We start from the raw sequence: 25574 nt of genomic DNA on the forward strand, positions 1-25574 counted from the left end.
AACAGCCAGTGGTAAGGCCAGGATGGTGTGTTTAAGGAATTCCTGAGAAAGAGATGAGGCTGGAGCAGAGTGAGAAAGTAAGAGAGAAGGAGGAGACGGGGCAGAAGAAGGTACAAGGCTACAGGTGGGTCTTGTGGACCACTGCAGGGACACTGGCTTGACCCAGCATGGAATGGGGGAGTCATGCCAGGTCTGGAGCAGAGGAGGGGCCTGACTTCTGTTATCTCCCCAAAAGCTGCCGGCTCATCTACTAGAACTGATGGAATACAAAATAGCATACAGGCTGACTCCTGAACTCTTCCCGACGTTTCTTTAGCCCTAAGAGTGACTCTCCTGTCTCCGTCTAGGACACTGGAGAAAGAACTCCTACTGAGATTAGATTAGATGGGCCCTTTGGTGGCCTTGAACACCCCCTCCAACTTGGAATGCCTGTGGCTCTAAAGGCAGAACAAACAGAAATCCCAGCTAAACGACCAGAGGCATTCAAACTGGGACTCCTCACTCCCAGCCTGAGTCCTTCTTCTCCAGACAAATGCCTTGGCTTTTGAATTTAAGTACAGGAAACATGTTTGCATAGCTGCTCTTTATAGTATAGTATGGGAAAGCTGGGAAGCCAGAAAGCAGTGGGCGCTAGATGCGCTAGGAGAGCCCAGATTTCCTGGAGGCTGCAGGGACAGCCACCAGAGGTGCTGTGCTGACTCCCGACCACCAGCCCCTGGTCTCACCCCACTACCAGCGAGGGCAGATGCTAGAGTCAACTAGCATTCACTGTGTCTTCGGTTTGCTCATCACAGCCTGTTAACAGTTAATTTCCTTTCCTCCTCAGAGTTGTAGAAATGGTGACAGAGAAGTATGCTTTGTAAGACAAAAAAAAAAAAAAATCCCACTAAGATAAACAGCCCAGGACTGTAGCCTGGTCAGTGTTTGGATGTTAAGAAACCTTCCAAGCCCTTATTTCCTCATCTGATAAGCAGCAAGGCTAGTAATTTGCCCTCCATAACAAAGCTATTATGCCATCTGGTACATTAAATATCAGAAAACTTTAAAATATAAATTGTATTACAAATGCCAAGTATATATTATTTTTTGTTTGGAGTGCTCTGAGCGAGTTGGTCATTTGGAGTAAGTGTTGGTTTAAGGGAAAGAAGTGGGCTTTGACTTACTCGCTCTCCTTCAATATTGAATCAAAATAGTGACTCAATGTCGTTCCAATACTGTCTCCTTTAGCTTTTTTTATTTTTTAAAGGTCATAGAGAACACTCAAAGAAAGAGAGTGGTTTCGTTTTTTTCCCCTCTTGGTAAATTACACCATCTTGATGGAATGATGTTTGTATTCAACATGTTCTTTCAGTTTTCAGTCAAGTGAGTTGGAAATATCAGTTTAAAATATCAAAGACATGCACTTTCATTAATCAGGTTTTTTGCCAGTGCCTTGCCCAGCATCTACTGCTAACTCTTCACTGGTTGGCCATGCTACTCTCCCCAGTGGTTCTGTTCATTCATTCAATAAATATCCATGAAGTGTCTGTTGCGTGCTAGGCATTGTTCTTGAGATTGGATATATGGCAGTAAATTAGGAGCTTCCATTGCAAGCTGTACTATGACATATACAGCTAGGCACCGTTCCGAAACTTATTGCATCATCTCTGTTAATGCTCATACTCTTTTATAAGATACATGCTATGATTATCCCATTTTACAGATGAAAGAACTGAGGCTTATGGAAGTTGAATAATTTGCCATATCATACAGCTAGTGGGTGGTGGTGTCGGGATCCAAACCAACTACTCCTGCCCCAGAAGATGTGTCCTCATTCATTTTGTCAAACCAACTGCTTCCATTTGAAAGCAAATATGTAAATATAAATTTCCTGAATATTAAAATATAATTAAGGGCATACATATGGGTAGCTCATTTTTCTAGCAGTGGAGGTCTAACTTTACAACCAGGCAGTTTTGTTGGTATCTCCAAATCTTACCCTTGAAATTCCAATTCACCTGCCACCTCCACGGCGATGTCTTCCTTAATGTTCCCAGTCAGAAATAATGACACCTTCCTTCTAGCTTAAAATACTACAGAAATTTCAGAGTCTCTTGTGAAGATGATGAAGAGAGAGAAAAAGAGGGAGGTGGTATGAGAATGATGGTAATGTTGGTATTAACGGAAATGATGATCTGGGGTATATTAGGCAGTCTTAGCCTTTTGCAGTGCACAGATATGACAGCTTCTATATCATATCAACATCAAATGTTTTCTTTCTCTCTTTTTTCAGAGACGGGGTCTCTGTCACCCAGGCCTCAAGTGGTCCTCCCACCTCAGCCTCCCAAAGTCCTGGGATTACAGATCTGAGCCACTGTGCCCGGCCAACAAAAGTTTTCTGTAAGTAGAGTTTCCACATAAGGCAAAGAGCAAATGATGGAGTGAGTTCCCCATCATTGGGGTATTCAAGCAGAGTGAGGAAAAAATTTTGGTAGAAAATTTATGGATTAAGCATATTAAGTCCACATCCTACTTTCTTGTGTTGTTCAGTTCTCTTCCCAATCCCTTTCCCAAAATTGAGAAGACAAATGAATGACAGTATGACTCAAAACTTCTTTTCAGTAGTGGATGTGGATGTGTCTGTCCATCCATTTATCCATCCATCTACATATGTCTATACCAGATCCAATATTACTGTCAACTTCCTCTTCATGAGGTCAACAAATTCTATATGTGTGTTTGATAACTCAGCCTTATTGAGAACCAGCATAAAAAATAAGCAATGCAATAAGAGTAATTATGTTTAATAAAATTGATGTTTGCCTCTTTAATGATATCTTCTATTTAAAGGCTGTGGAAACCACAAATATTTTTACCAGGACAGTAGCTATTATAAAAAAGAACATCATCCTGGCACAATGATTTTGTGTAGACTCATTGGAGTTATAATTTGGCAGATTCATTAGGTCGTCTTCTCTTGGTATGGGTACAATTCCTGTTAAGCTCCTGGTACTGAAAAAATGTTATTTGTAATGTTTAGCCTTACCCAGGATTTCAGCCAGAGAGAAATAGTCCAGAACCTGGTAGAAACATTAATCGGAACCTCCATCCAACCCAGGTTAATCTCACCTTCTTGCACATCAACATTCCACTGCCACAATACCACTGTCCTGAGCTCCGGCCTTGAGTATTCCCATTTATTCATCCATTCGTTTATTCCTAGATAAATATTTATTAAACGTGGGATACTGAGACTACTCAGGTGAGCAAGCAAACCTGACCCATTCCCTATCTTCACTGAATGTGCTGTCTGGTGGGAAAACCAGAAAAAATACTCTCACAACGCGGGGGGCGGGGGTCGGGTGGGGAGAGAGAGAGAGAGAGAGAGAGATGTGTTCCTTAAGAAAATTGTGGAGGATTTGAAAATGCTCTAAGTTGTGACTTAAGAGAGGGCAGAGGAAGCTTCCCTGAGAAAGGTTCCTTGAGCTAAGAATGAGGGGAGAACATCTTGGACAAAGGAGGAACAGAAACTCAGACGGCTGAGGGGCAGAAGGAGACACAGGTCTTTCGAAGAACTGAATGAAGGGCATCGCGACTGTGGGAATGAGAGAAAGATGAAAACTGGCACCGTCTGAAGGAGACAGAGGCTGGATCTAATAGGTGGGTCCCAGGAAAGGGTCTGTCTTTCTGTCTTAGGAGCAACGGGAAGCTACTGACACTTACTGAAAGTGATAAGGTGTCATGATAAGAAAAATTGCGCCTTGCTGACCCTGTGGACAATAGATTGGAAGGGGCAGCAGTGGCTGCAGGGAGGCTGCTGTGACTTGGGTGAGGAGCACACAGAAGTGGGTGGACTGGAGGATCCCCAGCAGCACCCTTGTCAGGAAGCAGCAATGTGCTGGCATGGGAACGAGCAGGGAAGTGGGAAGCATGCAGGCATCCCCTCTGAGCTTCCCGGTGTGGGCACCTGCTAGGACGGAGTACAGAACCCTGGATTCACCGAGATCCAGAGCCAGGAGGAGGATGTCAATATCTGCATTCCTTTCTGACATTCAGGAGATTTTGGGGACTTCTCTTTTTTTCAGAGTCCAACTGTTCTATATCTAACCAATTATTTATAACTTCAACAGTCACAGAATCATAAGTTTCAAATCAGAAAGGATCTTAAAAATCATTTTGTTCAACCCTTCCTGCTTTGCCCCAAATCCCTGACGACGGGCATCTGGCTTTTGCTGAGCACCTCCAGGGACGGCTTTTTAATCTCACGAGGCGTGGTGCACTTTCAAAGAGTTATAAATAGGAAGGCATCAGTTTCTTCCCTGGGGAAATAGTCCCATCAGTCTTTTCCAGTCATAATGGTTGCCTGGCATTTATTCTTGTGCTATAAATTATATATTAGATGACACGACATCTGATCTGGGTCTTTCTGTTCCCCAAATCTCAAGTACGTAGCAAAACGAAACAAAACACCCATAAAATGAAAATGGCTCTATTTATCATAGATGATATGATCAGATAGTCAAGTATAAGACAGAAGAATTGCAGTTGCAATTTTATCTCAAGGCACAGTCATTGTTAATTTATTGGATGATACACCATGATATATTTTGCAGCCAGCATTGATTAGAAATTGCATTTGGATGCTGGTGATGGAGAACTAAAATAAAAATAGATTAAATAAATTTGGAGTATATTTTATATGATTTTTAAAAATCTAGGAATGAGCAGTCTAGAGTGACCCAATAGTATTAATATCATCAGTGTCCTACGATTCTTATTTCTTCGTGTTCCACCATCCTTCTGTGTGGCTTCTATCTCCCCTCACAGTCCGAGATGGCTAGTGGAGGTGTTGTGGCATCTGCTTACCAGCCAGAAAGATGGCTCAAGAGGGTGGGGTGGGTGGCAAAAAGTGAGCCTCTTAGATGAATCAGGCATCTTTTAAATGATTTCCCAAACCCTCCAGTAATGCAACTGGGAATACTACCTCTCAGGATAAAATTTTGGGTCTGTATGCAAGGAAGAAGAGACAGTGTACACCGGTAGCCAAACGGTAGTCTCTGATACACAGCTTATGTGAAGAAACCTTCCCTGGGTGGACAGGCATGTCCTTAGATGGCTCATCATTTTAAAACAGATGCAGAAAAAATTTAGGATAATTCAGAATCATGTGGGCAAATAAGTCTGGATTACTTTCAGGAATATAAGTAGGATAGAAAGCAATTTATTTTTGTTGGTAGGGATCTGGGTAAAAGTAAGGGTTTGATCTGTATATTTTGATGAATTTTATAATGATTCTTTTCTTTTCCATCTGGTGTGCCCCGGAATCTGGTCCTGAAGAAAGATGGTGAATTGTGAAGTCATCAGAACTTGACTCTTCTAAGTCTAGATTTCTTCCCTAAATGTTAATTTTACTTCAGGCACATGTAGTGTGTGCATTAGGCCAGGTAAAGGAGTGCACCATTTCTCAAATTTTTATAGCATCAAGGGATGAAAACCATGAAGGTATGAAACCAATTGCCACTCTCGGCACTGCCATCATACGAGGCAGCCCAGGATTTGACAGATAAACTTTTCTTTCTTGCTTTCTCATTCTGGTAATGTATATGGCTCAAGGGTAGGAAACATGTCTTATTTGACTTTGCATCCCTAAAGTTTAGCACACAGTAGACAACTGATAAATGAAAGAACTATGAATTACTAAATGCGAATATGTATTTACTTAAATAGCCACTTGGCATGCACAGGGTGGCAGTGATGGGAGCCAGTAGGAACCTATGTATATTTGGAGCCAAACAGACTTTTTATTATATTTGATAGTTCGAATCCTGAGTTGGCCACACACAATCTGAATGACTTCAGCTGGGTTCATCTCTCAGACCCTCAACTTCTTCATTTCCAAAATGGAGGTTACAACACTACCGTCTAGGAACACCATCAGGAGTGGATAGGTTGTGTGTGAACCATATAACATGGATTCAGGTATAGAAGGTATGTAGTAAGCGTTAGACATTATAACTATTGCTCTGTGCCAAGGGGACTTTGAAACAAAACGGACCATTCTCTGCCCTGTACCAACACCAAGTTACTCTCTCTTTAGGAACATCTCAGTTAGGTCCTCAATGGCCAAAGACCTAGGAGGGGGTTTCTAAAGGAGTGGTTCTCAAACGTTGTTCAGTGGAAATATGGCGGATCCTTGGTGGGCTGCAGAGCAGAAGATGGCCTTGCTGCAAGGAGAGAGGCAGAGTGTGTTTCCCTTTCTCACCCAACACTGCAGTGCCATTGTCATCAGTGTTATAATTTACTGTTTGGTCTGGTCTGGAGAAGGAGCTGCTGCTATTCTAAAATCATTTGTTCATCCTATTTGTTGGAAGAAATTTGATACGTACCTTACTATGAGTTTTCCTACTAATTTTATTGACCATATTGATTAGTTTTGTGGTCACTGTTTTTTTTTTTATATTGGGATAAGTTTGAAGTTTGAAATATGTCTTCATGCACAAGATAGGCCCAAGGAGGTAAATTTTGTTAACTGGATTTTGAAAGGAACTTTTCAGTCTTTTTTACATCCAAATTATCTTGAACCAATGGCTAGTCAGGTCTTTTTTGCAGGACGATGAGGGGAAGTTTGTATCTACCTTCCACAAAATTAGGAAGGATTTTACATAGGGAAAGGCTTCAGTGTGGGGATTTGTAGGAAGACATATCAGCATTAAATGTGAAATGTTTTTTCTCCCTCATAAGAATGTTCTAAACACAAGGCAAAGGGGTGATTTCTACTGGCTTGTATTTTTGTCCATGAAGGAGCATTGAAGTAGTACGTAGCTTGGAATTTAGTGGACATCCTCTCATCTTGAGGTGTACTTCTTGCTTCTTGTGTGTAATGATCATTATTGCCAGAAACAGGCCAGTGTGGCAGAGCTCTCTAGTTCATTTCACCCACTGTGGAGGTGATTAGCAGATTGTTTCACCTTGTGGACCCCTGTCCTGCATTTTGCAGAGTGTCATGTCAACAACAGAGCAAGGCAGCCTGCCACTGTGTGCCTACTTCAGACACATCTGTGCTACAGAAATAATAATAATGCCACCCAGTGCTTGTTGACTGCCAGTTATTGGTTCAAAACTTTCTTATTCATTAACTCATTTATCTATAAAAGGTGAGGTTTCGACAGCAGGTGTCTTATTCTCATCTTGTTACAGATGGAGTGACTGACATACAGCAAGATTAAGTGAGTTCCTCAAGGCCACCTTGTCTCTTTCCTGGGGCCCATAGACAAATGAGAGGAATCCACAAAAGCCAGACCCCCCAGTTGTGGATGCTCAGGCTGCATCAACGCCCAACTCAACCACTGCTGTGTAACCCTGATATAAAGTGGCTGTTGATCACAGTGAGCATGCACATTCCGAAAATGAGAGATAGGCAGGTGCCACAAACACAGATCAGATATTCAAAAGAAACAATTGTCTGTCAATGAAATATCACAATCACAAGTCCCTTTGAAACAAATTGAATGAAAAACACGACACACAATTTTGCAACTGATGGTGTCAATGTAATTGAACCACTGGGAGGAAGTAAATGTTAAAACCATCTAGTGACTAATTTTCTCAGTCTTTGCTAAGTCATTACTCATAATTCTCTTTCTAAGCATCTCAGAGGTGGAAGATCTCAACAAGCTTTATGTTCTATAAGAATTGTTGTTACCTGATCTTGGGAACTAAATAAATGAGGAAAACATACAAATTCTCACATTCACATTCATTATAACTCATGGGAATACATTTTTTAGAGCTCCGAGGGAGCTCAGAAGTCGTTTCTCAGGGATAGAATTTTAAAGCTGAGAGGAATTCATGTTGAGGCCAGGACAGGTTGAGTGGTCTGTACAAAGCGGCGCTGTGTTGGGTGTAAAATCTGAGGCGAGACTTCTGATGACTATTCAGGTGCTGTTTTCAATACAATGTGCCACCTCCCAGCCCTATAGAGCAATAAATATCATTATAAACATTGCTACTGTTTGGAATATAAGTTTCATTTTTCTTTCTCTTTATCACTTTTAACTCATTGCCTCTGAAATGAGTATAGATAACTGAGATTAAGTGGCCTTCAAAAACCATCGAATTCAGGGGATGTCTTTGGAATCAGACAGTTGTGGATTGAAATTTCTTTTCTGTCATGTGACTGAAGGGGAAGGATGTAACAGCTCTGAGCTCAGCATTCTCACCTGTAAAATGGGGAAGCAGCGATACTGATGCCAACATGACTGTTCATTCACTCAACAAGCCTCTGCTGTGGGATTCCCCTGTGATGGGCCAGTGCCTATTCCAGGGATATACAAAAGAATTAGACCCTGTTCTCAAAGAGCACATAGTTCGATAGTAGAAAAAAATAATGGAATCTTGGGTTCCCCCAAATCCAAATTTTGTTAAAACCTTGAAGTGATTCCTTCTCACAGTAAAGTCAGAGGAGCATTGGTCTAAAGGACCATGGGATTAGCCCGGTGAAGCCCAGGAATGGCCCACTTAGGGCATGGAAAAGGAGTGACTATTTCAAGGCTTACATTATAATAACAAATAAAATGTATTGCATGGTTTCTCTTTACCGGGCTCTGATTTAAATACTCCATGTGTATTATTTCATGTCTTCAACAACCTTCCGGGTTATTATTATTATTATTTCCATTCTACACCTGAAGAAAGTGAGGTACAGAAAAATTGAAGCCCTTGTCAATGTCATAAAATGAACAAATGGCAGATCAATCCCAGCCAGTCTGAATCCACATCCTATACTGTGCTGTGATCTTGACACTCTGGTGCCTTCCTTGTGAAATTGCAGGTCTGGCACACGGTAATTCTCGATACACATGTGCTTCCATTGAAAGAGTCTTACTTGAAGGACTGCTTGTCTTTCTGTCAAATTCTGTAACATCCTCCTGCCCCTTCTTCCCTTAAGCAACTAACCTGAGCCCAGGTTCTCAAACTCAAACAAATGTGATTCACCAGTTAAATGCACACCACTTACTCTTAAGCCAGCACCTGTCCTGGAGAAGGGAGGGCTACACGAGAGGCTTCCTGGTACTGGTGACACTTGAGTGAATATTGCCAGAAAAGAAAGGGAAAGAATTGTCCTAGAAAACACACACAACCAGAAGCAAGCATGAGGTTTTTCAGGAAACTGGTGATGAGGTTCAAGGGTAGAACTTACCCGGGGAGTGATGTGGTAAGAATACTAGTATTTGGGAGGAGCTCACACTTGGGGGTGTGGGGTGGGTTGGAGGAGGTTGGAGAGGTTTGAGAAATCTTGGGGGGTGGCGTTGCACTAAAACAGAAAAAGCAGGATGGAGAGCTGTGGACAGACTCCAGCAATGGGAGACTAAACCATCAGAGTTTCATGTAGATGTTGGATGGGGAGGAGTTGATTTTTGACCCTTCAAAGCTTGGCAGCCTGTGGGACACCCAAATGGAGGTGTCTAGCAAGTCACTAATTGCCCTAGTCTTAAGCTTAGCAGGAAAAACCTGGGTTAGAGATAGAGACTTAGGAGTAAGCAACACACAAATACATGGTTTTTGACTGAAGAAGGGGTGTGATTGCTCAGGGAGAGGTATGGAGTGAGATTATGGGGAGACTTATAGAATGGAAACTTAGGAATCCCAACATTAAAGAGGTGAATTGAAATGCAAGCCCTGAAGGCAGCTGAGAAAGAAGAGTATGTAACCAGCACTAGACTGTGTTGTAGAGACTCGGCAGTGACCCAGGGGCACCTCTGGCCTCATGAAGCTCACAGCCCAGCTGCCAAGAGAGACACGAACAACAACGGCAGCGCAACGTGAGGCAGAATGGATGGGTAGGTAAAGGGTAACACAGTCAAAAGAGAAGGAATAGCTAACTTGGTCTTGGGTATTGAGAAAGCCCTTCATAACCCTGCATTTTTTTTTTTCACTACACACAAAGCTCTTTTAGGCATGAAGAAATTTTGGCCCAGAGAAGTCAAAACCATTTGGCCAAAGTCACTGAGAAAAATCCATAGCGAAAATAGATGAGAATTTGTGGTTTCTATGTTTTTAAGGAAATGTACTTAACATGGTTTCAAAAATATCTATAACTGTCCATTGGCACAGTTTCTCTCTGGATGAGATGTCCTGGGCAGGGCCCCAAGAGCTGCATATGATGTCATTATTCACTTGGTAAGAGACAAAGGAAGTATCTCTGCCTTCTAAATAGAAAAGGAAAGACTTTGTGCTCATTGAACACTGACCATCTGGGGCCATGAGCCTGTTCTCAAACAAGCTGTCCAGCACCAATAGGCTAGGAAGGCTCACCCAAGGAATGGAGAAGGGGGGAGTGTTAACTTTGAGCTTAGAAGAAAACAAGCTTGCTCTTAATGATTTTGTTTCTTGAACTAATTGACAATAGAAAAATGAACTAAGTGGGATGATGCTTCATGGAACTGAAAGCAGAAGACGTTCTCATTACCTTTTTTTGGAGTTCACGAGGACTGTTTTAGTTAACTGTACTGGGTTCCAGCAAAATCAGGCTTTGCTTTTCGAAAGTCTACCGATTGAACTGATCCAGTTAGGGTACAAGTAGGTCTTTACGTGATAGGTTTTAAGCCGTGGGAAACAGTGGACTAAGCAATTATCTAGTTTTTATGCTCAGCAGTCACCCCGCTTTGTTCAATGTCCTCCTCTGAGGAGTGGGGCAGACCAGCCACTCTTGTGTGGAGCATCCAGAGTGAAGGCGAAAGGTGAGAGCATCTCCTGCCCACAGCTGCATCTGTGTGGAGCCAGAGGGTGGGAATGCACAGAAGCCATCACTGAGACATCACGCTGAAGAAGTGATTTGGAGTGTGCCGTAAAGCAGAGAGCTCCTGAGCGGGATATTGGGAGTCAGAGCCACGGTGCTGAAGAACACAGAGGGAAGAGAATGAGACGGTCATAACTGCGTTAGTACCTGGACTCTATTTTGAGTGGATGGGCCTAATCCATATAAAATGTTTAGGAATGGACAAATATCCATAAGTGATTCAGGTCTGTAACATTTTTTCTTTCTTTCTTTTTTTTTTTACTTAAGTGATCTGGACTTGACTTTTTGTTCATGTTATCTAATAACCACTTTAGCATACGTATAGCAAAAACTCAGCTGTGGCTTTCTGCCCAAAGCACCTCATGGGATAGTTTCTGGTGTACTTTTGCCTGTATTGAGCAGAGAGATTGATTTCTCTTCTCTCACTGGTTTCTCCTTCCCTGTTGATGAGTGTGCGCGCGCGCGCGTGTGTGTATGTGTGTGTGGTAGGGGGAAGGAGGTGGCCAGGTAATATTCATTCATTCCATCATTTAAAAGTGTGGTATTCAGAGCCATCTCTGTGTCATGTTCTATCCCAGGTGCTGGGGACACAAAGATGGGTAAGATACAATTCTTGACCTCAAGGCGTTCACAGTCTGGTGGGCACAGGGAACATCATGACATTGCTCTGATACAGGAAAACACAGGAGGTAGCAATGTACCAAGGAAAGGGACTTGAGCCTTGCCTGAGCTCTCTGTCTGCTCACTCTTGTGTGGAGATGGGTTGCCTGGAGCTCCAGGGCAACTCCTCAGTTTTTATCTGGAGTCCCTGTGAGCACAGAGTGACCATGAGTTCCCAGAGCTGCAGTTGCTCCCTCCTGCCATGTCTTCAGGTCACCAGGCTTGGAATGCATGCAGTTTGTCGTAAGGTGATACTTCAACAACTGACCTCTTGGCCCTTCCCCAGGGTCCTTTTACACTCTCTTCATCAGGAAGGAAGAGTCATACCCAGTCCACTCTTTCTTCCATAGTCTGATGTTCCCTTTCATGCAACGCCTGAAAGCTCCACTCCAGCTTTGATGTTCCATACTTTAAAGGTCTGTAGTAAAAACAGCCCAAGATTTGCATTGTGTAAAATATTTACTGAACCCTGTGCTCCAGACATATTCTAAGAATCAGGTACAACTTCTAACCTCTACATGGCAGTCAAAAACTCCCTGCTCAAATCCATTCAAGTATCAGCTCCATTAGAGCAATAACTTTATCTGATTGTTACACAGCTGTGTCCCAGGACCTAAAACCCAGCAGGCAATCAACAAGTATGTGTTGAACAATTTATCTGCTCAATACTCATTCTATCCTTCTTCCTAATGCAATCCTTATTTTTTAAGGGGCATCAAAATCTAATCTATTTTTGCCATCCTTTCTTGCTGATAGGGTGGCCATATGTCACAATTTTGGTCCCTGAAACATAAGCAGGCTTTGTTGGGCAAAGATCCCAGATGAGCCCCTAAAAGGGGAGCAGATTCAGTTGACGTATACACTTTTGAAATTTTGGTCCCTTGCCCTTTGCCCTTCTACTTTTTTCTGACTGCAAAGTGATCGTGATGGCTTGTAGATGCAGTCAAAGGCTTTCATCTGACCTTGAGGAAAAGACCTCCCTATATAGGAATCTCCTTTATGACATCTGTGATGGATTGCCACACAGCTTTTCCTTGAAGAAGTCCCGTGACAGGGAGCTCATCATTTCAAAGAGCAGCCCCCTTGGACAGGTCTATTTTTACCAAACCTCACCCTTTCGTGAATCAAAATTTCTCCTGCTCTAGTGAGTATCCACTCGTCTTTATTTCGTCCCAAAGAAGACACATATAAAATAACCTATCTCTTTGTCATGGCAGAACCTCAAGTATTTGTTACCATATTCTTCCTGTATCCCTTCTATCTTTAGGCCTTTCAGTGGTGTTTTTTTCTTTTCTTTTCTTTACTTTTTTAGCCTTTGCTATGGCTTGAATGTGTCCCCTGAAAAGCATTCATTGGAAACTTAATCCCTAATGCCCAATGCAACAGTGGGACTCCATTCTCATGAAATAGTTAATGCCAATTATAAAAGAGTTGGAGGCTGCGAGTTCAATCTCTTGCTCTCTCTTGCTCATGTGATGCCTTCCTCCATGTTGTGATGCAGAAAGAAGACCCTCACTAGATATAGCCCCTTGATCTTGGAGTTCTCAGTCCGGAGCCAAATCAATTTCTGTTTTTTATGAATTGCCCAGTCTCAGGTATTTTGTTATAGCAACATAAAATGGATTCTGTAAGATTTTTTGTGCTGCATTTCTTTTCCTTATGTTCTGAGTTAAAGAAATACATGTATTTTGCTTATATATCCCATAATCCTAAGTAGACTCTATTTTATAAGCAATCATGTGCATTCAGCATGTAATCACATACACATACACACACACACAAATGACAAAAATATTCTGAAATGCTTTATCTAGTCAACTAGAAAACCAAATAACACAAAACAAGGGTGTGTTTTTTCCAAAATAAGGTAGTTAATAGTTTTTGTTTTCATGTGCAAATTTTACAATGGTGTGGATTTGATATAGGGATGACAGTTTAAAAAATTTACTCATTTAAAAAGAAATTGCAGAACATTAATGTGATTTATTTTCATATCTAACTCATGGCTTCACCATGCATAACTTTATCATTTCCTAATTTGGGGAACTTTTGTGCTTCAAAGACATTTTTCAATTAGTATTCTAACACCTGAGCTTAGACATATAGGGCAGGAAATGGAGTAAAAGGGGGACAGAAAACCCCAGCAACTAATGAATATGCAAGGTATTGCACATATTAAAATGAGTGATCTAGATAAATGAAATTCAAATACCAAAGTACACACATGCCCATTCAAAGCCCAATGCACAGATATCAAAGAAACAGTCAAATGCAGGTTTATCTGATGACACTTTGTGTCACAAGCTCAGTGGTTTGTTGAAAAGGTAGTCACATAGCAGCATTTGCTGGTAAATGGCTTTTATTCCTTCCAGGATGTGGCCAGGCCTCCCTCGGATTGTCTGGCATCTCCATGGTTAATTAATCTACTCTGCATTCTTCCTCTACCCCGCAGGGCTGACTGTGAAAAATCTTGCAGTGAGAAAATCTAGCTTCCAAAGTGCTGCTTAAGTGACCTGACTTCTTAAAATAGCCCTTCATAAAACAAAACTCACATGATATAATTTGAGTGTGTAAATCCAATTACATTTCCTGGGGAAGCACAGGGCAGATTATACTGGCTTTCCCTGCTTTGTTGTGGCTGGTTAAGGCAGCATTCCTCTACTCAAACCCCAAGAAAATCATGGGGAAGAAATTATTTACATAACCCATTCTCTTGCTAACTGAGGTTCAAATACATGTATCACAGAAAGTCTCCAACCTTCAATGCTGCTGCTAACCTTCGGGTTCTGTTACTTTAATTCCAGCCCAGAGAAAGAACCAAAAACACATTTCAGAGCAATATGTCACATGAACTGATACATTTGCCCAGCTCTATATTCTGGGCCTACTGGTCTCTCAGAGAATCAATATTGTGTCTATCTGTTGGTAAGAGGAAAGGTTTGAGAGGAATGTTGCAAGTGTCTCCTATATTCTGGAAATAAACACATGTAGGATCAACTCAAATAGATACACTTGTGAAATGAATAAATTAGCATGCTAAGAAATATTTAGACAACAGTGAAATGTCACATCAGCATGATTGTAGTAGTGTCCTCTGATTACGTGTTGCTAGCAGCACTGAATATGGGATAAACTTCTTTTTTTTCCCCATCTTTCATTTTTATGCTTGGTTTCACTTATTTTTGATGCACTCTTAAAATGCCATCAATCATCAAAGTGTAAATATGACTACTGCCTTTGTCCTACTTAGCATGACATTGCAGCAGCTGCACCAGAAGCAAAGTCCTCCCAGTCTTCCCAGTTCTAATCTAATTATGCTCTGACCCACTGATAACAGTCAGGTGATATTACTGGATATGAAGGAAAACGAATTCATAATTCAATCTTGCCAAGCACACACCACACAATCATTTTACAACTCTCTCCAAATATACAGACACCAAACCTATTTGCAAGTCCAGGGCAAAGATATCTACAGGCCAGGGCTAAAGGAATTTAATCGGTCATTTCAGCAGTCATTAAAAATATTCTTTGCAAAGCTCATTCTCTACCAGTGCACACGTGTGTGTGAGTACACACACACACACACACACACACACACACACACAGACACGAAGAAAAAAAGAAAAGAAAAGAAAAAAGGAAAGAAGGAATATGAAGGGTAGTCTCTGGGCATTTTTCACAAGTAAGAGAGAATAATGTTTCCATTTCCTGGTATTCAGAGGAAACTCTTGGGAAGGTTGACACTCAAATCTGATTTTGAAAGGAATTTTTCTCAGACATGCTAGAAAGTTGCAATTATTTTTAAAAGCCTATGTGAATTTCCTAAAGGAAAATGTACAGAAATGAAGATATTTGGGATTTTAAGAAATGTACACCATAACTAGTGGGGTGCATTAGAGCCCCATTCATGCTCATTTAATGGATATTTATGTGTCTGAAGTGAGTGTTTACCTTAATATCAACTACCAAATTGGAGTGACTTACATCACATGCCATTTGCTGTACATTAAGTAGTCACAGGATTCCCAAATCATTATTTGATTTGAATTAGCTACAAAGAGCCTTAGACAAAGAACATATAATAGGATACACTTATGTTTACATTTTATAAATGGGGGAGAGATGTTGGTAATGTCATTATACTCAATTTATCTGTCCTGTGAAGTCAATCCTTCATTTAAGTGATCAGAAAGGCATATTTAAGTCTCACACAAAGTCTGCTTCTCTCCTAGTCCCCACCTGCTTGTACCATATCCCGCCATCTTACCCAGTACAAAAAATGAATTTTTCCCTAAAGGAATTTTCAAAGGCCAAATGGTAGGCTAAAAGTCCCTTGTTATCAGTCAAGTTTAAGGATCATTATTTAATGGCTCTCATCTCTACTGTTTGATGGGATATGTGAAAACAGGAAAGAAGATGTTGCATGGGAAATTCAAATCTGACAGCATGACCTTGAGCACTAACTAACCTGGATTTACATCCTGGCTGCCATTGATTGTACAGCTGTCTTGGAGAAATCACCTCTACTCTGGCACTTCTGCTTATCTACCTCACCGAAAGGCACAAAAGACTAATTAGCCACTGGCTGTGACATTTTGCATCCCCAAGAGGAAAGCATAATGTAGCAATTTTTCTGGTTAAATATTGCTGCCTCTTAGTTTTCCAATAACTAAATTATTTCTACCATCTTATCACTAATGAGCTGAACAATGAGAATGAATTTCAAATGTAAGGTAGCTCATATTATTGTCACCAGCAATTAAAATAGAATGAAATGCTAATTATAGCAATGGTTTTCAGAATTTATCTATCTAGTGAAAGAAACTAGTAAATATAACCTTATCATTAATATTTTATTTATACATATAATGTCATTCTGTAATGCATTTCCTAGGAATAAATTAAACTGGCAGGATAAAAAATTGGTTTAAGATGTGGGAAAAAAATCAGTATCTTAGAGAAAATCTGGAGAAGGCATTCCTATAATTGGCTTGAACCACACACATGGAGCTGATTTAACTTGAATTGGGTGAGGCTTCCAAGGCAGGAATAACTGTAAACCCAGTGTTACCTAGAGCTGAGCTTTGTCAGGGTTAAATGAAAGGAGCCCTTTGAACTTGCTTTTGAACTTTATAAAGGTTCTTCAGTATTTCTAATGCCACTCTTGACTCCCAAAACATACAGGTGATTGTATCTGCCCTGAACAGTAATCTTTGTTTGGGTGGGAAGTTGGTGATTTTAATTTAACTGTTAACTGAATAGAGAATACATAAACCATCTCTTTGCTGACGGCAAAGGAACCTCATGAGTGGCCCTTTTGAGGTTCTTACTTCTATTCACAGTGGAAAGTAAATGGTGATCCAAATTAACATAGGGCTTTGTCTCTTCATACAGGCTGTGTGCAGAGATCTACAGGATGGTTGTTACCCTGTCAAGACACAGATGTGATTTCCTTCAGGAGAGAAGCAGATTCTCATAGCTTGGATTAAGGGAAGGCAATCATTGGCTCATTTGTTACTTTTGAAAGTGACATTTTCAGTGAAGTGAAACAGCTGCCAAGGTGTGTTGACTATATTCTCGTTTTAGTTTCCTGACTCTCGAAAATGCAAAGTTAAATGTTAGCCATACTCCTAAAGAGAATTAATATTAATGCAGGGAAAGTGTTTACGGCCTTCAGTTGACAAATTTGTTTCCAGGTAGGCAGAATGATGAGCTAGCTTCAAAGAGCCTATGCCCGGCAATTCAGTCATTTTTCTCTCATCATTTTCCTTTGGCTTCTTCATTAAATGTTCATTCAGGTGCTATACAGGGCATTACTCTCTTGAGCAGTGAAAGAGTAATACATCATTTTTGAACAATTTCAAATGCTTACACGCTTAGACGGAAAACCCCTAAATGGATCCTGGAGAATGATTGGCATTGGAGCCAGAGTTTGAATCCCATCTTCACCACTTGCTAGGCTCTTCTTGATCTTCAGGACATTCCTTTAAAATTTCTAAGAATCTGTCATTTCTTCTCTGAAATGAAAGTGAAGGATGCTACCATCTATTTGTCATTATTAGATGTGACAGTGTATAGAAGGGAGCTTTGTTATATGTAAAATATTGTACAAATGATTATTACTGTGCTTTGATTTCTTTAAAAGATGTTTATGTGCAAGACTGCCTAAACGCATGACTTACGTGTGTGTGTGTGTGTGTGTGTGTGTGTACATGTACCTGGGGAAAGCTTTCAGCAACACAACACCAGGGGACTTGGATATTTTATAACATTGCCTATGTGATGAGTAATCTTGTTCATTCAGTGACTGTTTGTTGAGTGCCTCTAAGTACCTCGCATTTTTCTAGATGCTGAGGATAAATTGGCAAATATGATAGGCAACATCCATGACCTTATGGTATTTACATTCTTGTGATGGGGAGAAATACAGTAAATATCAAAAAATCAGATACTTTACGATAGTGTATATACTCTGGAGAAAATAAAACCAATCATGTACTAGAGAAAGTAGCCTTTGACGGTCTGGAACAGTGAGGATGTGCCAGTCACGTGAAGACTGGGAAAAATTGTTCTTTGTGGTAGGTGTAAAGACCCAGAAGTAGGAAAGGGCTTGGGAAATTTAAAAGACAGAAAAATGGATGTTGTATTTAGACCCTGAGGAAGAGAAGAGAAGGGAATATGATTACAGAGAGAAGCAACAACTAGCTCAGAGGATTGAGTAGGCTGTGGTAAGGAGTTAGGATTTTACTACAGTTGCTATGAGAGACCTATAGCAGGTTTTAAGTATGCCTTACATATTACCAAACATGGAAAACTAAATAGTACTTATTCAAAAAATCACAGATTTTTTTTAAAAAGTGTTTTATTCTCCACTTCATCCATCCTCAAGATCTAGGAAAGAAGTTTAAACCCATAGAGGGCGCCAAAGGACCTTTAAAAGACCTTTCAGCACCTACATGAGGGGAGAGGGTTCTGGTTGTTCCTTTAGAGTCTGGTAAAAGGTGACTCAACCTATGAAACTGTGGTTTATCTATAATTTCTACCCAAACGGAAAGTTGAATGAGCTTGGTGTACATTTATCAGGACCTTGGTTTTCACAGTGGAGGATTGTTTATGATGGGGTGGGAGTGGGAAGACATTTGGGGGTTATTTTTAATCTTCTCCCATCTGGTAGTATTTGAGTAGAGTATAAAACAAATATGGAGCCAAAATTTACTTTCTGGATTCATTTGGCAAGAAGAATATGTCTATACTTAGAACTTTGAAAATATTCGTAATTTGCCACTTAGGATGTGTTATTCCAAATACTATTCCAAACTTACTTACAAAGTCTTTTAGTAGTGTGTACCAAGAAAGGCTACTGCATGAAAAGCAGTGGGTTATAATAAATGGAATTTTCTTCACATGATCAGATAGCTAACGATATATTGTTGAAACAACTCATAGTGAGTTCGATGAAAAATGAGAAGCAGAGAAGGAAAAAGAAGAGGACGAGAGAGGGAAAGGTAAAAGGATGAGGTGGGAGAGGTGAGACAGGGAAGAAAAGATCTGCTGATGTCCAAATATATGACAAAGAAAATGCAGAAGACAATGAGAGAGCTTGGAGGAAAGTAGATTTAGATGACTGACATTCAGATTTATGTGTAAACAGGATTGAGAAACACAGTTAATACACATATAATTTTATACAATACCAAACAAAGAATATGATTCCCCCTTCCCAAACTGAGACTCATTTATTATATGTGGGTATTGAAGTTCCCTGATGATTTTTAGAAAACACCCATTATTGCCTTTAATAAGAAAAGATTCAGCCGATCGGTCCTTACTCTAAGTCTCTCATCTCCCCATTTCATGCCTGATGATCACAGCCAGGTACTTTATATCCTCTTTGCTTTACCCTGAGAGACTTCAAAAAGAACTGTAAAAGCAGCCAACCAGATAAATAACTTAAGCAAACGAATGTAGAGCCATCAGAGAATAGACAGGATCCCAAATGGAACAGAAGCCCCAAAGGTCAATGATGGGTAAAGCACTCTAACAGTGCTGGTGTCCTAAAAATTGTGAGCAGTTTTCAGTGGCAGTGTACCTGTTTATTCTAAGATCCATCTGTTCAAACTCCACCATAAGGAAGAGGAGTTTTAAGTTTCTAATACGGCAAAAATGACACAGAAGCTGAGGACACAGCAGGTACAGACATGCAAAGAAGCCCCCACCCATGCACATCACATCAGCCTCTCACTTGAAACCACTTCAGCTGACATGTTTCCCTCATTTTTCAGAAGCCCTCAGATTCACTCTCCTGTTACCTATCAGACATTTGGTAAGAAAATAAAAGTGCCAGGTTATTAATTATCTATTGGTTTTAATTAATATAATCAATAGAGCCATTGTCTACCTTCTCATCCATAGACGATGTGAATTTTGTTCACATAAACACATCCACATTTGATGGGGAAGGATAGAATAAAAGGGGGATAAAAAAGAAAGAGTCTTAAAGAGTGAGATTTCACTTAAATATTTTAAACTACTAAAATATCTACATCAAAATGCCCTTTTGCAATTAATCAAAACTTGCATTTTTTTTTTTTTTGCCACCCTGGGTTGGATACTGTTATGAGAGAAGGTATTATCTTAGAGCACCCAGGAATAAAAAAAATTCCCAAATAAAACATGTCGCAGGATTGTTGAAGGATTGGGCGAGACAACATGTACAGTGCCAGCACTGGCAATTAGTATGTGTTTAACAAATGTTGGTTTCTTAGAGAACTGAGGATTTGTGGCATGGAGATACACAGAAACCCAACTCTGAATCCCAGAGTCCCCTAGGGCACCCTGCTGTGACTCTTATGAGTAAAGCTGTTAAGGAATGGGTCACCTTCTAAATCTGGATACTTCTCCCTTCTGTCTCCTGCTCCGCACACTGCAGACCCAGGGGTAGGGGGGAAGCGAGAAGTAGAAAGAAGACTTTCTTAGCTGATGCCAGAGAAGAATTACTCATAGAATCAGAGTAGAAGGGTAGAGGTGATAGAAACTTTTAGAGGTCATTTAGAAGAGAGAGAGTCCATCCCACTAACATCCAAGGCCTCCTAGGAGCAAGGCACTGTGCCATGCTGGAGAAGGGGGTGCAAAGAGTGAGGCCACCCTGACTCTCTGGAAACTATATTATAATTAAACAGGGGAATCAGAGGGGAAAAAGCAAGGCAGGAGAGTGTTACCTGGTTGATGGAAATGACCGCCAGCCGGGGGATGACCACTTCGAGGATCACCTGCAGCAGCGAGGTTCCCAGGCCAGCCAGGATGGCCCAGGTGAGCGGCAGCGGCAGCATGCTGTAGGTGGCGAAGAGTGTGAAGAGCACGTAGCCTATGCCGTCGCCCAGGAGCCCGTAGCCGAGGCCTGCTGCCAGGATCTGGGTGGTCATGGCCACCCAGGTGACCACACCGCTGTATTGAAGGTATGTGTGCGAGGTGGTGTCCTTCCTGACCACCACCAGGGCGCAGATCACCACCTCAATGCCAGTGAAGAAGCCCAGCAGGATGCCCTTGAGCGGGTCCATGGGGGCCGAGGCCAGGCTCAAGTGGAGGACCAAGAGGGTGAGTTTGGTCAGCACGTCCAGCACGTTCATCACCACCTCGGATTTGCGCCTCTGGCCCAGGAAATACCGCTGGTAGAGGCGCTCCAGATCCCGAGACTTGAAGGAGTTGCGCAGGGTGGGGAAAATGACCCCTCGGTAGCTATAGCCCCCATTGAGGAAGAAATCCGAGTTGCTTGGGGCACAGTCAAGGTGCAGGAAGCCCAGGTCGCCCCCGCCGCCGCTGCCGCTGGCACTGCCGCTCCCGCTGCGTTCGGGGAAGACTTTGGTGCCGCCAGTGCTGTGCGCTCGCTCCCCTGGGCCCAGCGAGTAGAGGGGCAACGCCGAGTCGCCGGACAGCTGCGGCGCATGGTGGTTGGGGCCGCTGCCCGCAGGGGTCGAGGCTTTGCCCGAGCCTCTGCTCCCGCCGCCGCCGCCGCCGCCGCCGCCGCCGCCCCGGTGCCCGTGAATGAAGCGCTGCTCGGTGATGTGCCGCACCGCCGTTTGCCACAACAGCCGCTGCGGCCGAGAGCCGCTCCCTCCGTCGCCGGCCGGGGGCGTCGGGTGTATGGTGTAGAGTTCCTCGCTGCCGCCAAGGCAGCGCACATCGGAGAGCTCCATGGCGCTGGGCCGCAGGGAGGGAGGCGTAGAGCCTGGGGAGGCAGTTGAAGGAAGGAATTCCTAAAGACTGGAAGAAAGCCTGGTTGGAGGTTGCAGCAAGTCCTTCTATCCTAGGCTGCCCTGTTGCAGGAGCCCTGGGCAGGGGGACCCCTCAGGTCAGGTCATACTGTGCCCAGGGGCAAAAGGCGCCCGGAAAATCGCAGCAGACCCCTGCGTCCTTGCGTGCCGCCCTCCCACCAGTCCGCGCAGCTTAGGTACGCAGCGGCGGTGGCGGCTATTTGTCCGCAGAAGCCGCGGCGCTCTGAGCCACGCAGCCCCCTTCCCGGCTCAGGCTTCTTGGTTGGTTCTAAGCTCAGCGTCTTGGCTCAGTCTTGCTCTCCAAGAGGCGCCTGGGCGCCGTGCTTCTGCTGCGCGTCGGGTGGGTCCTGGCTGCGGCACTGGGCTCTGGACACCTACTGCTGGGCGGCTGCAGGGGGGCTGGCCGGGGGTGACCGGCGGCAGCGATGGGTGCGAAGTTAGCAGCTGTGGCTGGATTCATCACCCTTTGGAGAACTCCATTGCGGCGGGATGGGGAGCTGGGGCGGAGCTGGGGGCGGGGGCAACGAAGGGGGAGAAGGGAGGGTGGAATGTGAGGTGGCGGAGCGCCCCGAGGGAGGGTTGGAGAGGTGGCAGCCTCAGCGCTAAGTCACCAAACAGTTAATTTGAAGGAAGGGGTGTGCTGAGTCTCCCTCCTGGGCTTGTTTCTGGCTCCAGAGCGAGGACTGACAGCGCAGCTCTGGCTCTGGCCAGAAGCATCCCTGGGGAGGTGGGTCGGGGGACACTAGCCCCAGCGTTCCAGCCTTGGCTATAAGACGAGGTTAACGCTCCCAGTTGTGCTTCCGAGGGTTCGCAGCACACAGTTCCCATGCCCTTCACTTTGCTCTTTGAAGTCCATTTGGCCCAGAGCTAGGAGGAGCGGGCGGCGAGGGAAGGAAAAAGTGGGGTGGGCTCCAAAGCCAACAGCTCTGAGAACGAAGCGAAGCCACTGGTGCGGATCTTAGAAGCTGAGAACCGAAGCTTGGCGGTGCGGCGAATATCGGATTTGGACGAGAAGGGAGGCCGAGGACGCGTGGAAGTAGACAGAGACGCCTCTGGAGCCAGGGAAGCGGCGGCGCGTGCCACCTCGGTGCTCTGAAGAGCGCTGCGGGCATCAGGCGACTGGGAGGAATTTGGAGACCTGTCAGAGCGGTCAGACACCCGCTGCGACTTAAACCCGCCCCCGCGCCAAGCCACGCCCCCGGAACCCGGGGTGAGGTGGGGGTGAGGTGGGGGTGGTGGCGAGGACCTGGTACCCAGACCTAGCCAGGACGCCCCAGGTCTGGAGGGGCCCCGCGCGCGCTGGCCAGCGAGGGAGAGGACCACGGCGGGCCGGGGCGGGCGGCGGGAGCCCGGGCCTTCCCTCCGCGCTACTATCCAGCGTTCCAGCTGGCTGCGACAGGCCGGTTCCTCTGCTGTTCTTTTTTAGGCACTGGCTCGTGTCCTCGGCAGGTGCGGAGCCAGGACTCGTAGGCCGCTTTGCCGTGGACTCCAAGAGCCCTGCGCGACGGAATAGAGGGTCTCCTTTCTGCCGTCCCCACACGGGCTTCTTGTGGCAAAGCCAACTTTCCATCTAAAAGCAAGAGCCCCCAAGAAGCCGCAAACGAAGAGGCAGGCAGCTTCCTGCGGGAGTGTCTTTACTACATCGATCGGGGGTGAGGGCGCGGGGCATCAACACGGGGGCATCCCCTGTCTGCCTCGCACACTAAGTTTCTTCCTGCTGACAGCAAGGGTCGGGGAGGAGGACGTGGGGAAAGGCATTTCCAAGGGCTCGCCTTGAGCCCAGTTTTCCCGCCTGCCCAGGCTCCGCCGAGCGGTCACGGACAAAGCCTGGGGCGGCGCTCGCGGCGGGCCACGTCGCAGCGCGGTGGGCGCGTTGTGCCAGCGCCAACGCCAAGCCCAGCGGGGTCCCCGGGGGTTCCGGGTGCGGCGGGTCCGCACGGCAATGCTGCCGCTGCAGTTCAGCGCCCGGATGCAGGTGGCTGAGCCATGGTGGCCACCACCTCCGCCACCACAACTGCGACTGCAGCCGGTGTAGCCCGGGCCCTGAGCACAGTCAGCTGATGGCCAATGACGTCAGGCCCTGGGCGCTTTCGTGGCTCCCCGTGGCGTCCCATGAAAGCCCAAAGGACCACGTCGTCTCTCTGCCCCCTCGGCCCTTCCCGAGTGAGCGATTTCCCTTGCTCTCCAGAAGAGAAACTCCCCTTCCTCCCACCTGCCCTGAGCCAGAATAGCTTTCGATTCCCCCCTCCCTTTCAATCACACACACTGTCTCCAGGGTTATGTGTCTCCGCTGTGTCCCAGAAACACAGGGTTTAATTCTTTGCTTTTTAATTCTTTCTTTTCCACGCATATGGGCTTTGGTTTAAACCCGGAACAGATCACCTACCTTGCATAGAGAATCCCAGAAGAAGGAGGAAAGAATTCTCTAACATTTTTCCCTATCCCTAACCAGTGAATTTCTGGAATTTGATAGACACCCTGGAAAAAAGACTCCTTTAATTCCAATCCTTTAAGGTTGTATTCTGCAATCCCTCAAGAAAGGGAACAAAATTAAATGTTTGATTTTAAATAGAAAGAAGGCAGATTCTATTTTTAACCTGGCTTTGCAGATGAGTTAATTTGTTAACTGTAAAGATCTCCAGCTGGCCTATCCCAAAAGCTGGAAGTTAAGGGCAAAGCACCTCAAAAAACTGAGTTTTGCAGTTATCTAAGCCTTAATGAAATAACCCCAGCAATCACGTCCCTGTGATAGAAAAGCTTCTTGCTTCTTTCCTGAATTCCCTGGACTCATTAACCTCACCAGCCCTCCTGGAACTCTGAGGTGGGTAATAAGCCTCTTGACTTGTGGAGGGAGCCCAGACAGGGCTGTTGGGAGGGTTTTCCTGTAGGCTCTAAGCCAGGATGTATGGCAAGCTGTGTCCTCTCTTTGTGGGCATTGCCCCAAGTCATCTGTGTTAATGACCATATTACAAACTTGGCAGTGGAGAACATCTCTTCATTTTCTCAATTCTTTCTCCTTGGAGCCCTGAGGACTCTGCCTGAATAAATGATGGGTTGAATGCAGATGGAACTTTCCTACAAAAATCTTTCTCCAACCTGGACAGATCCCAGGATGATTTATTCAGCAGCAAAAGGAGGTGGGCCAAGGAGGGGGAGATTGGACCCAGTCAGATAAAATGACTCAAGCTGATGAATGAATACCACAGGCTACAGAAAGGAACTCAAAGAATTTCATGAACTCAGAGGTTGAAGCTAATGTATCAGGGAGAAAACATCACATCTGTTTAGCTGACTCTGAGTGTTTCTTTGCTGTAGGATTGTTACCATAGGTTGTTTTAAAGTAAGAACATGAATGACACAATTAGAGTCAAATGTTATTCTTCCTGTGAGGACGACATAGTGCCATTCAGCCCAAAAGGTGGTCTGTTTTTGAATAACCCATTGGCTCAGCACAACTATTGGCAGGCTTTTTGGAATATGCAAACCACTAAACAACTGAGTATCACTTAAAACAAGGGAAGTCAACACGCTCTTCTGAGGCTATGCTAGATCTCTCATCTTGCTTTCATATATTCCCGAATATTTATTAAGGCTGGGCTCTGCTGTGATCCAAGGATAGTGTTTTGACAATTCAGTGTCGTTTTTGTACACAGTTTCCTCCTCCTGGATTGCTCCCCCAATTTCCCTCCCTCAATACACTGCTCACTTTATCCTTCAAAGTCTGAGCAATGTTGTCTCTGCATGAAGCCCTTCCTGATATCCACAGTCAGAATTAATGACTTCCTTCTCTGATATTCAATAGTCCATTCTGGGTACTTTTAGGTGGTTCTTACTACAGGGACTGGCTATTTTCCATTTGCTAT

General features: G+C 44.0%; 1 protein-coding gene across 2 annotated transcripts in view; it reads right to left on the bottom strand.

Annotated features, from left to right (window-relative positions):
• Positions 1 to 23742, bottom strand: part of ADCY8 (adenylate cyclase 8 (brain)) — a 238777-nt gene extending 215035 nt beyond the window's left edge. The window contains exon 1 of one of the 2 annotated variants that reach the window (XM_012647996.1): positions 20659 to 23742. In XM_012647996.1, the coding sequence (XP_012503450.1) occupies positions 20659 to 21633 (975 nt within the window). In that variant the 5' untranslated portion in view covers positions 21634 to 23742. The remainder of the gene's footprint in view (positions 1 to 20658) is intronic. The other variant, XM_012647997.1, reaches the window with a different exon arrangement.
• Positions 23743 to 25574: the final 1832 nt, after the last annotated feature.

This window comes from Propithecus coquereli, unplaced genomic scaffold, assembly GCF_000956105.1.
Source record: "Propithecus coquereli isolate 6110/MARCELLA unplaced genomic scaffold, Pcoq_1.0 Scaffold28, whole genome shotgun sequence".
Classification (NCBI taxonomy): Eukaryota; Metazoa; Chordata; class Mammalia; order Primates; family Indriidae; genus Propithecus; species Propithecus coquereli.